This window comes from Apodemus sylvaticus, chromosome 2 (genome assembly GCF_947179515.1).
Source record: "Apodemus sylvaticus chromosome 2, mApoSyl1.1, whole genome shotgun sequence".
NCBI classification, from domain to species: domain Eukaryota; kingdom Metazoa; phylum Chordata; class Mammalia; order Rodentia; family Muridae; genus Apodemus; species Apodemus sylvaticus.
Window position 1 is genome coordinate 162,795,532 of NC_067473.1, and position 16,505 is coordinate 162,812,036.

At 50.1% G+C, this 16,505-nt stretch overlaps 1 protein-coding gene across 1 annotated transcript in view; it reads right to left on the reverse strand.

The window, feature by feature from the left end:
• The window catches only part of Ccnd2 (cyclin D2), a 28,748-nt gene that overhangs the window by 8,300 nt on the left and 3,943 nt on the right, over window positions 1-16,505 (reverse strand). Inside the window, exons 3-4 of the mRNA XM_052174932.1 lie at window positions 15,407-15,566; window positions 7,952-8,100 (exon numbers count right to left, since the gene is read on the reverse strand). Of these exons, the coding sequence (XP_052030892.1) occupies window positions 7,952-8,100; window positions 15,407-15,566 (309 nt within the window). The remainder of the gene's footprint in view (window positions 1-7,951; window positions 8,101-15,406; window positions 15,567-16,505) is intronic.

A 16,505-nucleotide genomic window follows, 5' to 3' on the forward strand; every position in this document is an offset into this window, starting at 1 on the left:
ACTGACTCTGGATGATCCCTGATCTTTCCCCCCTCTCACTTGGAGAGGGGAACAAGGACTGGTGTAGTAATCCTAGGAAAGATGGCTACAACGCCATCTGCCACTCACCCAGTAGACTGCTTTACGCATCACGTCTGTTCAACTGTCCATCACCTTCCACTTCCTAACAAGTGGTCAGTTATTAGTTCTACTTTTAACTAGGGTTCCTCAGCCCTGTCTCGGCCAGGTAGAAATCCTCTACCTGCAGAAAGTGTAGAGCATACTCCTTCCTGAGGGTGGAGAAACCTGCATGGCGTTTCTCCAACATCAACCAATCAATCACCCATCCATCAATCCATCCCAGCAGCTACATCCTCCCTAGATTTGTAGAAGCCCCTCTTGGAGGGTATAGGGCAAGTTTATTTCCTATGAGCTGGCAGAGAGCAAGGGAGAAGACATCATTGGAGGGCAGCCATGATCTACAACAGAGAAGACCACAGGATTCGGGGATGGGGGTAGGGTCGTCATTTGTGTCAGTATCTCACAGGAGATAAGCATAGTTTTTAGAGTAATTCCAAAGGGATAGGGCCAACAGGTGACATATTAAAAACTAATCAGAATATTAGCAAATTTGGAGGTGTAAGATGCCTGCCGAGACCAGCCTGGGAACCGGGAATGGTTTGTCTCTGAATGATAGCAGAAAACCAATGCAGGTTCCCAATTGAAGAATGTTTTCTTTCCAATTTCTCTACTTCTTTAAGGATGTAAGGTTATAGTAGACAGAGATTCTCCAGAACGGAAGACCCAGGCCAAAGGTGTGTATGTGTGCCTATGTGCATGTGGGTATGTGTAAGCATGTCTGGACGTGCATGCGTGCGTGTGTGTGTGTGTGTGTGTGCGCGTGTGCATGCGTGTAGAGGTGATGACCACAGTGGCCCTAATCAAAAGATGCTACATCCATGTGACAAGCAGGAACTCCAGGACCTCAGCTTTGCTGTAGCCTCCAAAAGCAGCAGGCATTGTGTTAAGATGCCCCAAATTAAGCTGATTAGAAGGAAAGCCATAATGCTGGTCTGTCAGTCCGGACAGGTGGCACTCCACTGCGCTGGAGGTCGGGCACCCCTCCAGCTCCTCTGATGACGGCCCCCTCCCCGCACTGGCCTGGCCCCCATCCTCAGAGCCCTGACAGCAGCGGCTGTGATCCCGGCTGGCTTGTTACTCAGCCCCGGACTTCCTCCACTTGCTGGCTCGAGCTCTCTGCCCTGCACCCTCCGCGGCCTCCGTGAATGGGCCCACGGAACTCCAACCATCAGCCCCCAGTGTAACTGCATCCACCCATTGTCAGCACACACGCACTGCACTCAGCAGCGGGACAAAGGGCTGAATGAGCCGCAGACCCGCGGCCAACTCAGGCAGAGACAACTTAGGAAACTATCTCATTCTTCCTTTCTTCGCAGGCTGCTTGGCTCGTTTCCTTGCATACAGAATGAGGCGGACGAGAAATGAGGAGGGAGGGCGGGAGGGCAGCCCCCAGCCCTGCCCGCCCCCTCACCCCCAGCCCGCCTTCCAGCTCCCTCACCCCCAGCCCTATCCGCCCCCTCACCCCCAGCCCGCCTTCCAGCCTTGCTTTCCAGAATTCCTATTCCCCCCCACCCTGTAAAATGCACTGGGGATGACACTGGTCAGAGGCACCTTGAGAATACAAGTTTTAATCTAAGGTGAGGGGACAGAAGAGATGCTGGGGAGCCCCCTCCAAAATGTGAATCCAAAGTGAGCCACATTCACTAAAGTTATTTGTTGTGTAATTACTCACTGAGAAGTTGTGTCATAAAATGCAAAGATGACTCTGAGGGAAGAATATTCTAGAATCTCTTCTAGGCAGTTCTGGAGAACATGCAAGGGGTTCTGTTATAACCCAGGCAGAACGGTCAGTATTACTAGAGCCTAAATTTGTTCTATTAAACATCTTCTAGAAACTCCCTCAAATCTTTAGAGCGCAGAAGCTTCAACTCAACTTTTTTTTTTTCTGTCTTGAAGTGTTGGGGACTGAACCCAGAACCTTGCATGCGTTAGGCAAATATTCTACCACGGAGCCTCATACCAGTCCTGCTCTATATTGACTTAAGTGTGTGACTGACAGTAAAAATTAAGAGGTTTGCTCTAAGATAAATCTTCTGACATATGACTAGTGTTTAATTACATACATGTAGGTAGATAGGCAGGTAGATATAGAGAGATGATAAATCTTTCCTAAAGTCATGAATGAATGAGAGACACATTTGAAACCTCTGCCTTTTGTCCTTCGATCTTCCCTCCCTCCATCCCTCCCTCCATCCCTCCCTCCCTCCCTCCCTCCAGCCACAATCTCCAATGACTGCCTGAGGCTAGGGATAAAAAGCATGTCCTCAAGGTAGGTCTTATTCAAGAGGCCCTACAGTCAAGTGAACAGTGAGGTAAATTCTGGACCACAGCAAGATTACCCTGTGGAGGGGACAGGAAGGGAGCCGGAACCTGTGAGGGCCTGGGATGGTGGATCCCTGCTTTCAAACTCAGCCTTGGCAACAGAAGTAGGGGTGTGGAGAAGTTCCCCAGAGTCAGCCTGCCTCCCTGAATAGCGGCTGTTTTTAGTAACTCTTAACTTGTTGCTGGAAGGGAAAGCACCTAAAATACACTGCCCTCTGAGACGTCCCCCCAGTCCCTGTAAAACTGTCGGGCTCCTCACTCAGAGCTCTCCTTGGAATGGAGCAGTCCGATTTATTTTGGCAACCAGATAGGAAAACAAAGCCCCACTTTCTCAGAGCCCCGTGGGTCCCTGCGGTCCCAGTGGTTGGCTGCAGTGAACTGGGGAACGTCTAGCTGTGGCAGGTGAGTACAAGGAACCAACTCACTTTCAACCTTGATCTCAGGGCCATCCCAGAGTTGCTGAGAGTGGAACACGGTGGCTCAGAAAAGACTAAAGACCGCAGGGAACTCAGGAACAGCAGTGGCTCCTGGCTTCCATTTGTCACAAGGGAGCAAATGTGGCCCCGGGGTTGGTTTAACTTCTCCACAGGTCTAACTGGCATTTCACAGGGATGGTCCATATAAGCGCGATATATTTATATGGATAAAATACCATGTCACAGGGGCTGGAGAGATGGCTCAAAGGTTAAGAACACTGGCTGCTCTTCCAGAGGTCCTGAGTTCAATTCCCAGCAACCACATGGTGGCTCACAACCATCTATAATGAGATCTGGTGCCCTCTTCTGGCCTGCAGGCATTCATGCAGGCAGAACACTACATAATAAATTAAATCTTTTTTAAAAATACCATAACATAAAATTAACCATTTTTGGCTGGAGAGATGGCTCAGCAGGGAAGAGCACTGACTGTTCTTTTGAAGGTCCTGAGTTCAAATCCCAGCAATCACATGGTGGCTCACAACCATCCTTAATGAGATCTGACACCCTGTTCTGGGGTGTCTGAAGACAGCAACAGTATACTTACATGTATATGTATACACGTAAATAAATCTTTTAAAAAAAAGTCGCCGGGCAGTGGTGGCCCACGCCTGTAATCCCAGCACTCTGGGAAGCAGAGGCAGGCAGATTTCTGAGTTTGAGGCCAGCCTGGTCTACAGAGTAAGTTCCAGGACAGTCAGGGCCTCACAGAGAAACCCTGTCCCCCCCTCCCCCCAAAAAAAACAAAAAACAAAAAACAAAATCCAAACAAAACAAAACGTCTTAAAAAAGAAAAAAAAATTAACCATTTTCAGCACATTTTGGTGCAATGTCCATCCATACTGCATGATAGGGGTGCTCTTCCTCCAACCAGAAACTCTGTGCTCTTACTCTTCCTTCCCTCCCTCCCTCCCTCCCTCCCTCCCTCCCTCCCTCCCTCGTCCGGGGAACCTCAGTTCCGATTTTGACCTCTCCAGCCGCTTCACCTGTGACTTGTCTTTTGGGTCTTACTTATTTCACTTAGCACAATGTTTTTAAGCTTATACTAAGTGTCTACAGGATGGCATTTCTTTGGAAAGGTTATGATATTCCATCGCATGGACGTCCGCAGTTTCTTTCTCTAGTCCAAGGGTATATTTTGCAATTTTTTTACTCTGCTCAAATTTTGCATCAGGCATCACGACCTCATTTAAAGACACGGCGCCCTGCCTCGCTTAAAGTGAGGACCCCACCCACATTTCTCTTCTTTATTGGACTTTAATAAATCTGTTTTTATGTGTATTGGTGTTTTGTCTGCATATGTCTGCGGCCTACATGTGTGAGGTACAGATCGTTCTGAGCTGCCACACAGGTTCTGGGAATCACACCCAGGTGGTCTGCAAGAGAAGTCGGTGCTTTTAATTACCAGACCACCTCCAGCCCTTACTTCCCATTCACTCCTTGATTCATCACTAAGTTATTGTCTATGTCCCGTCTGCTCATTCCAGCTTCTAGCACGGTGTCTAGGAACCAGGCCTTGCTCATCTGTACTCTGTAAGGCAGAAGTCTGTGACAACTGGCCTTCTACATATTCCCAGAAGTGAGTCGGGGGCGTGATTCAAACACACCACCTCTTCATTCACAAAGCGGTGAGCAGAGGTCATGAAATCAGAACCCCTCTCCCTCTGAACAGCAGTGCATTGTAAATGGTGGCTGATTGGCCTCCATCAGACTCACATGTTGATGCAGGGAGGCTGTACAGAACCTGGGAAGCTGCGGACACACCCACCCTTTCCCCTGAAAACAATTCTGGGAAGCAGATGAGTGTGAGCTTCAGGGAGCCGGTTGTACTCGTGCAACTTTGAGGCACCAGCTGTATTCCTGGACAAGTGAGATCCGCCTTACTGGTTCTGATGTCCATGCTGGCATTTTAATACTGCAAAGTTTATTCTTGGGCCCACTGTGAGGCTGCACCTCACAGTGTAAAGTAAGACAAAACACTGGTCCCTTGTAGAAATGGGGTGCCAGGGACAGTGACATGGTTCAGAAGGTAAGGGTGTCTACCACTAAGCTTGCTGACCCAAGTTCGATTCCCAGGACACAGATGGTAGAAGAAGAGACAATTTCCATGGCAGGCTGTTCTCTGACCTCCATACGCAAGTTGTGGCATGTATCACACACACGTACACACACACACACACATAAGCAAAGGTAATTCAAAAGTTTGTTAAAAGAACTAAAATACCAGATCTATAGCGGTAGCTGACGGGAGTTGAATGTTTGTATCGACCCCAGCCTGACAGCAGACTGGGGTTCCCTGACTGCTGCATAGTGTCTGAGAGGGGGAAGGTGGCATCTGACAGGCTGGTGTACAGTCGTGCAAGTCGGGGTGGAGACAGAGCCTCCCTCTGCGGGAGTTCGCTCTTTAATGCCCCTGTGCAAGAGTAAAGAGGAGTGCGATGACAGAGAAAAGTAAAGAATGGGCCCTGTGGGGTGTCAGCCAATCAGAGCAGGCCTACGACTGTCAAAGTGTGGTGACACCTGAGGGTCAAGCTGCCTTCGTGGGTACTGTGTGTGTCTGTGTGTGTCTATGTGTCTGTGTGCGTCTGTGTGTGTGTGTATGTGGGTACATGTATGTGTGTCTGTGTGTATGTATGTATGTATGTATGTGTTTCTACATGTGTCTATGTGTATGTGCCTGTGAGTGTATGTCTGTGTCTGTGTGTGTGTATGTATGTCTGTATGTATGTCTATGTTTCTTACACGTGTGTGTGTTTCTATGTATGTGTTTATGTGTGTGTGTGCCTGTGTGTGTCTATGTGTGTGTGTGTGTGTGTATATGGGTGTGTGTGTGTATGGGTTTATGTGTGTGTATAGGTGTGTATATGAGGGTGTCTGTCTGTATGTGTGTGTTTCTACATGTGTGTGTATGGGTGTATGTGTGTGTGATATATGTGTAATGTATGTGTAATATATGTGTACTGTGTGTGTATGTGTGTGCCTGTGTGTGTATGTATGTGTGTATATGTGTGTGTGTATGTGTGTATGAGTGTGTGTGTTTCTATGTTTATGTCTATGTGTGTGTGTAATGTGTGTGTTCAGAGTTGAAGAAAGGCTTGTTTGTTATTGGCTAGCATCCTATCTATAAAGTAATCCTTAACAGGAGACATTATGAAAAGTGAAGACAAGGGCCGGGGTTAAGGCCCTACACACACACACCCACACACACACACACACACACACACACATACTACTTGGAAAGTTAGAAATGCATTCTTCATGCTGTGCCGGGGTTGGGAACTTCACAATCCATGCCTTGGAGACCTCACTAAAAAGCTTACATTTTGGCACAAACATTTAAAATGTTCCATTTAAAACCTGGTTCAGAGAAAAGCCCATGGCTAGTTCTAGCAAGATCTTTAAGGCCTTCACCTCTCTGAGTGAGTGTCAAGGCCAAATACAGGTAAGGTGATTGTCAGCCTTGAGCCTCCCGAGTCTAAACAGCCAGTGCTCAGCATACCTCGGTGAGGCACCAGCCACAGGCTTGTGCATTACACGACATGACCCTTGAACCCAGTAAATTCCCTCACAAGGCAGTCTCAATTCCCCTGAATACCCAGAGGGTGTCTTGTGAATTTCCCCCGCATTCCCAAGCCTCTCTCCATGGTGAAGCCCCAGGACTTAAGAGCCAACAATACTGCTCTCTCTGCTTGGCCTTTCAACCAATGCCTTTTGCAAATACAAAGCTCCCAAGAGCCACAGCGGTGAACAGAGTTTCCAGTCTAGAGCCAGAGCTCAGAGGCTTGGGCCCCAGCTCTGCTCTTACCTGTCCTGCCTCTCTGCTGCACCCCCTCTCTGCTGCCTAGGAGGAAAACGCAGATAACTAACTGTCTGAGCTCTGAGAGTAATCCCAGATGGACCCTCTCCAACTGTTACATCCTAGCCAGTGAAATCAGGACCTTGTGCGATCCTGATCCATCTCAAAAGCTCTGTGTTTAAGAGCCCTGAATTCTGGCAGCAAGCAGCAGACTCGGGGCCATCCGCACGGAATGGAAAAAGCCTAAAGCTAATAATAGTTCCTGAATTTCTACTGCACTCGATCCTTGTGTGTTCTGTCATCCACCAAAACTTTTGAGCAAAAAGAAAGCCTGAGACAGGGTGGTGGGAAGGCTGACAGGCTGAGGAATCACTCACGAGGCCACCTCTCAAATCTGCTCTCTTTGCCACAGCCACTGGGCAGCTTTAGCTGTCGTCCCCTCTTTGTGCCTTCCTGCCTCACTGGGGAGTGAGTAGACCTGGACGCTCTCCACGGCAGAGCAGAGGCCTGACAACGTGCACATAAATGGACAGGAACCCTACACCACAGAGGAAAGTCAGTCAACAGCCCTCCCCTTCCCATCAGCCTGCTGAGGTCCTGTCTGTATTTTAAGGTACATGCATGCTTTCAAACCCATAAGAGGAAGCAGGCGGTCATTGTGCACACCTGGAATCCCAGCTATAGGGAGGCGAGGCAGGAGGATCACAAGTTCAAGGCCAGCCCAGACAGCTCTGTGAGACTGTCTCTCAATAAAATTTAGAGAAGAAGGGCACTGACTGCTCTCCCAGAGGTCCTGAGTTCAATTCCCAGCAACCACACATAGTGGCTCTCAACCATCTGTGATGGGATCTGATGCCCTCTTCTGGTGTGTCTGAAGATAGCGACAGTGTACTCACATACATAAAATAAATAAATTTTTAAGAAAATCTTTAAAGAAGAGCTGATGATACAACTCAGTGGTTGCCTGGGATGCCCAAAGCCCAACCCCCAGTCACACATCCACACACATACCACCCCACCCCCAACACACACACACACACACACACACACACATACACCCCTGGAGGGAAGGCATCACTTTGCTGGAGTTTGACCTTTAAAGACAAGACACCAAGAAAACAGTAACAACAACAAAAAGGCTCTGAGCCACCATCATAAACCAACCTCCTCTCCTGGAACTTGAGGAGAGACGTCTGGTTTCCCCCAAGGGGGCTCAGTCAAAGGAGCGGGTACCTACCACATCAGTATGGGTGATCTTGGCCAGCAGCTCGGTCAGGGCATCGCACGAGAGTGCATTCACTTCGTCATCCTGCTGAAGCCCGCAGATGGCTGCTCCCACGCTTCCCGTTGCAATCATGGACGGTGGGTACATAGCAAACTTGAAGTCTGCATCAAACGAGAGGCTGAAAGTCAGACACAGAAGGAAAACGGGGCCCAGAGCTCGTCAGCCAGCAGGCGTGCAGATGCTCAGAAGTCGGAAGGTGTGGACCTGCTGCCCTAGGATCCCTGGATCCACAGGCCTGTCTCCCTCCACCCCTTCTTCCACAGGAAGCCCTTCATTGATTTGTCAACTGTGGCTAGTCTTAAAGAGACAGAGGCAGGAGAGAAAGGGAACTTCTCTGAGTACACAGCAAATCACCCGGAGCTCTGAGTCCCAGGCACTCTGTACCCTACAGCTGTTCAAGAAGTCAACCCAGGCCTGGAAACTTCTTTCTTATTCTGGCAGGACCGGTGACATGATTTAAACACGGTATCTTCCATGGGTGGTGGAGGAAGAGACAAGGAAGTATGCAGGTGAACAAGTCAGCGCGCCATCTGTCTGACCGACTGACCGACTGACCGGTGGGAGAACTATGGGCTTTCAGTGTTTGAAGGAGGGAGGGCAAAGTATGAGGAGATGGGGGAAATCATGAGAAATCTTGTGAAAAATGATATGCCCAATAGGATCCTGCCTTAGTCTCTGACTAGATATAAAGGAATACTACTGAGGGGCTGGGGAGGCTACTCAATGGTTAGAGTAGTTATTGCATCCTCAGAGGACCCAGGTTTGGTTTTCAGCATCCGTGTAAACTGTCTGTAACACCAATCTCAAGGGATTCGATACCTTCTTCTGATCTCCACAGTCATCAGGCATATGCTTGGCATACATACATACATACATACGTACGTACAAATGTGTGCGTGCATGCGTGCAAGCTAAATATGGAAGCAGTATAAAGCCAGATGGCTTAATTCTCTCTCTCTTTATTTATTTATTTTTTTTATTTTCATCTTTTATTTTTTGGTTTTTACGAGACAGGGTTTCTCTGTATAGCCCTGGCTGTCCTGGAACTCACTCTGTAGACCGGGCTGGCCTCGAACTCGGAAATCCACCTGCCTCTACCTCTCAAATACTGGGATTAAAGGCGTGCGCCACCACTGCCCGGCGGCTTAATTCTCTTGATTCCCAACTTCTAACCCTATGTTAAGGTTCTTTAGAACATTAGGGCCGAGGACAGGACTTTTCTCAAGTACTAAAGACTAACAGTTAAATTCTAACCACACTCGTACTTTTCTAAGACTTAAGACAGGGGATTCACCTTAAATAGTAGGGGCAACCTGGAACCTACACTCTTTCACCACTGAGTGATTCTCTACGGGGCTGTGTAACTACGATCCAATAACTGCCCGTTCCAATGCAGAGGCAAATCCTGTCAAAGCTGCCCCGCCCTGACAACTGCCAACATGCATGTGCTGCATGTCACAACTGTTTAACACACAACGTCACCATGGAGAGCAATGCCTCGGATGCAAGGAAACCTGGAATTGTCAAGCTGATCTTGTCTTTGCCCCTGCCTTGGGCTCATAGATCAAAGAGGTGACGGTGTTGTCGCCTAGTGGCAGCTGTGAAATGGGATCCGCTTCCCAGTGAGTGATCTCTAGTTGTATCAAAACACCAGTAACTCCAGAGACTGAAGGCAGAGCACAGAGGGACACACGAGTCACACTTCAGCTCAGAATGGGAATCCTAGGCTGAACATGGCATGCTGGGAGCAACCTTGAAGCCTTCTTCTCTAAGGCAATGCCCTCTGACAGCAGTGCACCACAGAGAGGCTTCTGCCACGGAGAGCCAGTGTCCCAGCATTGAGGGGCTACTGTTCTTAAACACTCCCTGGGTCAGTGAACCACACACATCCCCCTCCCACCTGGGCTCAATCCGAGGAGCACTGGGTAGCCCTGGCCGTCTCTCTTCCTTTCACTGGTCACCATTTCCTGCTGCTGGCCGCTGAACCCTGCCTGAATCTTGTCTATCCTGGCTGATATAATGAAGCCAAACTCCCTTCCTGGCACCTGCTCAGCTATAGGTCTCCCCCACGGGGGCTACAGGAGACTGTTTCTCTTTCCAATAACCTCATCAGCTGCCACCTGTGACTTTGTGTGAGAGCACCTGTGGGTGACAGGGCACTGAAGCGCCTTCAGTGGTCCCTCCCTTGTGCCAAGGCTTCAGAACAGGAGTATACCTATCATCCCTGCAGAACCTTGCAGTCAGTCACACTGCTAACAAAACCAACTCAGAGTTCGCATGTGGATCCAGAAGGGAAATGTGGTTTGTCCTGGGGAGCAGGTACAAGACCAGGAAGTAGGTCTTTACCTCTTCCCCTTTCCTAAGAAAGCACTGAGAGAAGTCCTTCTTGGACAGAATCTGACTGGCTCTTTGCACCATGAGCACATCTATCCCTTCCCCAGTGGGAAAACAGGTGCTCCCAAGAGGTAGCAGTTTCTTATGGCTGGGTAGTCAGTTTACTACACAGCGGTACATCCCAGTTTGGTGAATTATACTTGGTTTCATGTACACTACATGGGTACCTTTGAACGAAATGTTTCTGGCCTACAAAAAGGCCTACAAACTTTCCGGGTGAGAGTGTCACTGGGGAGGCAGAGGCAAATGGATCTCAGAGTTCAAGGCCAGCCTGGTCTACAGAGTGAGTCCCAGCACAGCCAGGGCTACCCAGAGAAACCTTGTCTCAAAAAATGACAGCAGAAGTCTGGAAATTTACCTTTTTTCCCACTGTGCTATCCTGAGGAGTAGTTACAAGAAGCCATGTTGTTAACCCATGCACAGAACCTGGCTCAGGGAAAACCTTAGATGTCAGATCTCAGTCACCCTCAGTCCTGATCCTCACCCTGTTTGCCACGCAGTCCGCATTTATTCTGGTGTGGTTCACCTAGAACCTGGGAGCAATGCTCCTAATAAGGAGCCCAGCCTGACCTCCTCCTTGCTGGTGGGAGCAGGCAAAGCACCCAGTGCATGGGATGGAAATCTTAGAGCGTCAGACAATTAATTGCTCAGCACCACTCACTCATTAAGGGGTGCTGGGCCTCTGATTAAGGAGACCTTTGGTACCCCAATCCAGTCTGGGTTTAGAGCAGCCCTCAAAGTTACCTCCTACACACCACGAAAGGAAACACAAAAGGGCTCCTGCCCAGAAGCCAACCACATGATTCATCTGCCATCTTCTCGTGATACCAAATATCAAGGGCGCCACAGAAGCCGCTGGGTGTCTGGAGTGGCACCCGAATCACACAACGGACCAGGAGAAGAACTCCATGTTCGCCAACTTGGAACCTGTACTGTTTATTATTTATTTATTTATTTTTGGTTTTTTTGAGACAGGGTTTCTCTGTATAACCCTGGCTGTCCTGGAACTCACTCTGTAGACCAGGCTGGCCTCGAACTCAGAAATCCGCCTGCCTCTGCCTACTGAGTGCTGGGATTAAAGGCGTGCGCCATCACTGCCCGGCAAACCTTCACTTTTTAAAAAAGAATGAGATTTCACTGGCCAAACTGTTCTACACTAATGAGATTTAAAAGCGGGATGCTGAGATCCTGCCCAATGAGCTTAATACTGAGAAAAAAGGAGTCCAAGTGGTGCTAACAAAAGCCTCCGGGAGGCTGCTTTACTCTTTTTCTCCACTAGAGGGAGCTTGCTCTGAGACTGAGGAAACCCAGCCAACAACTCTGTGGTCTCTGCTTCTCCCTCTCCTCAACCTGTGGTGAGGGGCAGTTTTAAAGAACCAGACTCAGGGCGTCTTTGGCCAGCAAAGGGTACCCATGATGTCATTCAGCACCCACGCATCTGACACCCCCAGAAAGGGTTCAGCACGACCTGTCCTTATAGCTCAAGGCAGTAACTGCTAATGATGATTTAGCTTGGGTGGGTGGGAGAGAGGGGGGCTGTGCTCTGGCTGGAGCAAGGCTCTCATCCACCTCAGACGGGCTGGACGATAGATGGCGAGTGACAGTTAGAGAACTTCAGTTCAATATGCTGCTTCCTGCCCACAGCCCATGACTGCACTCTGGGGGGCCGCTCAGATCAGTCTTCCTCCCTGGCCACCAGAGAAGACTGGCTTACATTCTAGAGCAAGAGTCAAGTCCCCAGACATTTTGGGGCCACCACAGTCTGGAAATCGAATAACCACTGGGTGTACCCTAGGACTCGACCTTAGGGTTACACAGGCAGCTGGGCACAGCAGCCACAGGGAAACTCCCGATGCGGAAAACAGGCGGGTGCGGGGAATCTCTACCAAGTTTGAACTCCATACCATTGGAACCATGCGCTGAGCATGGTAAGGTTGATGGGAGCCGCCTGGTTACCTCAGGTGGCCTGCTTGCTGACCTGGAGCCCCTCAGGAGAGAGACGTCCACGCCCGCCTTCTCACATTCTAGGCAGGAGCTGGAATGACGACCACCTCTCACTCCACTTAAACCCCTCCACCCACAAGGCTGGCTGGGAGAGCAGCTCCAGGCAATCTCTGACCACCTCTCTCCCAGAAGCCATTGTACGCTGAATAGGGAAGGAGAACACCTCTCTCCCCTGCCACCAACCTTACCCCAGAGTCCCCTGAAGGAAGACTGATCGGCTACACTCTCCCCTCCCTGGGCCTCTGGATTCGCCACGCTTTCTTCCCCTTTCACACACACATACGCTCAGCACAGCACACCCCCTCAGAGGGACTGCCAGCTCTTTCACAATTGGCTTTTCCCTTAAACTAGCAACATCTCCCCAGGGCTAGCTACCTACCATCTCTTCAAGGGACTGCCCCCTTCCTATGCCTTTGTGAACTCTCAAAACTCTGGGGCATCCTCAGGTCCAGGGTGGAATATTCAGGACTTGGATTAGGAGAGTGGGGGGGGGGGTCTGAGGTAATGGGGCACACAGGAGCACCAGCTTGGGCTGACGGGGCAGGCTCCTCCCATCTCTGGTCCTTGAGTCACTCTGAGCCCACTACTCGAGGGTTCTAGTGATCTTGGGTTCACTAGATCTTGACCCCCAAAGCTCACGTCCTCAAGAAGTCTGTCCTTCAAGAGCAGCAGGCCTTGGAGTTTAGGCTGTCCGGCCTATTGCTGACTGACCGCTTGCCCCAACACTCACACCCACCTATTCCCACACCTACACACCAGCAGGGTTACAAAGTTTATTCACTTGCAGGGCCCCAAGTGCAGACCAAAAGAGACCTGAGGGCCTTGAGGTCAGGCCCACCCTCTCCAGGCCCAGGAGGCCTGAGCCCCTCCCCCACTTTCATCAGTCCAGGCCTCGGGAGTAGCATTTGGCACATAGTTCTGACCCCCTTGGAGGTACACCCTCCCCTATCCACCCCACTCCTTGGCTAACGCTAGGTCAAGGCCCCCAACAGGCCCATCTTCCTGACTGCCCTCACCTCCCAGTGAACCTATGCCCTCAGTCACTGAATCCCAGGCTCCCTATTTGGGCCCCAAAGTTGGCAGCTGCCCCAAGGATCTGGACAAGATGGCCAAGAGTGGGGGATGGGATCCCCAAGAATAGAAACCGGACCTGTGGTCTAGACAGAACTGGAGGAAACTCTCGGAGCCCGGGGAATTCCACGTATCCCCTCATCTCCCTGACCTGGCACAAGATCAGGGAGGAAGAAGTAGTGAACGGACCCCCCAAAAGACCTGTTGGTCAAAAAACAAGGTCAAAAGCAAGACTCTGGCCATTGGCAGCTGGGTGATGGGGGAATTTAGGTCTAGGTGGTTAGGTGTCCTAGGGTCAGAGAGAAAAGGCTGGCTGACCCCTCCCCCACACGGAATCACTGCAAGAGGGAAGGGACAGTTTTTAGGAAACAAAAACATCCAGCAGGTCAACGCGGGACTGACCCCTAGAGCCCAGGCCAGTCAGCAAGAGAAGAAGAGCAGCAGGCGGAGGGAAAGTGCCAGCCAAAGGGAAGAAAAGGCTGGGGCTGGCTTCTCGTGTCCATCAGCTCCCCTGGCTGTGGGAACAGCAGGGGACTCCACAAAGGAGCCAGAACACAAGTGGGTCACAAGGCCTGGTGCGGGCCCCCAAGCGAACCAGCAACAGCAACCTGTGTACTCATGCATGGGCACACCTCGAAAAATGGGAGGTGGAATCCAACAAGCCACTCAGAGCCTGTATCCAGTAGCAGGAAAAGCTGCATCCACCTTAACTAGAGAAGTTCAAATCTCAGACAGGGACTTTCACAATCAGTACTGCACCTGCGGTCTCAGAAAGCTCGAGGCTTGTTTTCCTGTGGATTGGTTTTCCTACCCGTTCGGCCAAGGCTAGAGAATTATGTATCCAAATGGATCTGTTTTGCAGATCCCAGATGAACTTCAGAGAGGTCAAACAGCCTGTGCGAGGTCACGCAGTGGTAAGCAACAAAGTCTATCTGACCTTTGAACTTCGAACAAAGCACAGGCCCTATTGTTCATGACATCATCAGCTATACAAACACATCACTAAATGTTACAAGGAATTAAAATGTTACGCTCCACCCCACCCCCCACTCCCCATCACATTGACACATTTCAACAAACCAGGGTCAGCTGAGCTGCACCCCACTTTCTTTCCTGCTAACCCTGAGGACATGAACTTTTGACACTTGGCCCCTGGATTCCCAAGGTTCTTCTAGGGCAGTGCTTCTCAACGTTCCTAATGCCGGGACCCTTTAATACAGTTCCTCACACTGTGGTGACCCCCAACCATAAAATCATTCCATTGCTTCTTCCTAACTGTGATTTTGCTACTTTACGATTCCTAATGTAGCTATAGGACATGTAGAGTATCTGTTATGCAGGATAGCTGTTGTGTAAGCCCTGTGGGGTCTCCACCCACAGATAGAGAAATGCTGTTCTAGGGTCTCCTACCCAGGTGCAGGGCCAATAAAGCTATGTATCAAAATCCTTTCTGGATTTCAAAAAAAAAAGGGATCTTTGCTCTAAGGTTCGCTCCCTCTTCACCAGGTGAACAGCAAGAAGGCAATAAATGAGCGACGGAGAAGGAATTCCTTCCCCCTTATCAGGGCGGGCTGCAGTTATCTTGTCATTGGTCCTTTAACCTATATTTGCCCCCACCTTCCTTAAATTCCCTTTTGGGTTTATCTCCAAGCCGTTCTTTTCCTCAAAAGATTAAAGATTTAAACGCAACCAGGGAGCAGTATCTATAATCTTCAAAGAGCACTTTAGACATCATAAACAGTATTTTAGCAGGCACTATCTCCCTTGCCCCTTACCATACCTGCCCTCAGAAAGCGTTTATGAGTGAAGCAGAGAGAGAAAACATTCTAGTTCCGAGCAAGCCAGAGACGAGGGCCTACAGCTGGCCTACTGAGGCCCACTTGCCTCGACACCCGACACCACCTCCCACAGCCCCCCTTTCTCACCACCCCGTCTCACCGGTAGCGCACAGAGCGATGAAGGTCTGCGCATGCTTGCGGATCAGGGATAGCTTCTCCTTCTGCTGGGGCAGCTTACGAAGGATGTGCTCAATGAAGTCGTGAGGGGTGACGGCAGCCAGGTTCCACTTCAGCTTACCCAACACCACCAGTTCCCACTCCTGCAGAGGGCGGCAGGGAGAGAGGGCAGAGCACTGAAGGCCCAGGGGCAGACTCCAGGTCCCGCCTGGGGGCGGGGTTCCAGGCTAGCTTTCCCGGTGCCCTGTAAGGATCCACTGCGGGATCCCGATCATAAGGGGGGGGGGTCTCATTTGTCACTGTGCCCCTCGTGCTTTGAAGGCACTCGTGGCCTCTTCTCGGGCTAAAGATGTCAGGCTGCACTGAAAATAATGAGTGACCAGGCAGCTACTGCCAAGATCAGGTTTTACTCTAGTTTCCTTCCCTTCCCACCCCCACCCGGCTTCCACAAAATGCTCTTGCCTTTGAAAGTTTGGCCTACAGTAAGATCTAGCCAAGGTCACTGTGGCGCTGTGGCGAGAATTTACTGGATGTTTCTCTATCAGAAGACTAATAGTCTCTTACTCCTCATGAAAAAAGTGATGCTTGCAGACGTGAACCAACACGTGCTTCCTCAGCCCAACTCCTTGGCAGCCAATTAGCCGGCCTTTACTTGTGGGGAAAGTGTCATTTTCCCTCTCTGTCGCCAGCACTTTCCCCTTTGACACACCATGTAGAAGTCTTGGGGACATGACACGCACCCTTTCACCTAAATCTTCACTGGCCTTTGTCTTCATGGCTAAAGGGCCTGAGGTGGTCACTTGCGGCCTCATTTTGCAGAATAGTGATTTGGGGCAAGGTGGAGGTGCTTAAACAGGGTCCCAAAATTCTTCAGCCCATGTATTGGGCTGTAGCTTTCTCTTTTACGGGGGCTTGCTCTGCTGCACCCCACCAGGAAGCTACCTTGTGTGTCTCCTTTTGTGAAATAAACACGGGAACTCATGTTCAAGTGAGACAGACTAAATAAAATAGAACCCTAAGAAGACGTGCACCTGGAGCTGCATGTCTGGGATTCTACCTCTCTAAGGCACCGAGTCTGAGGC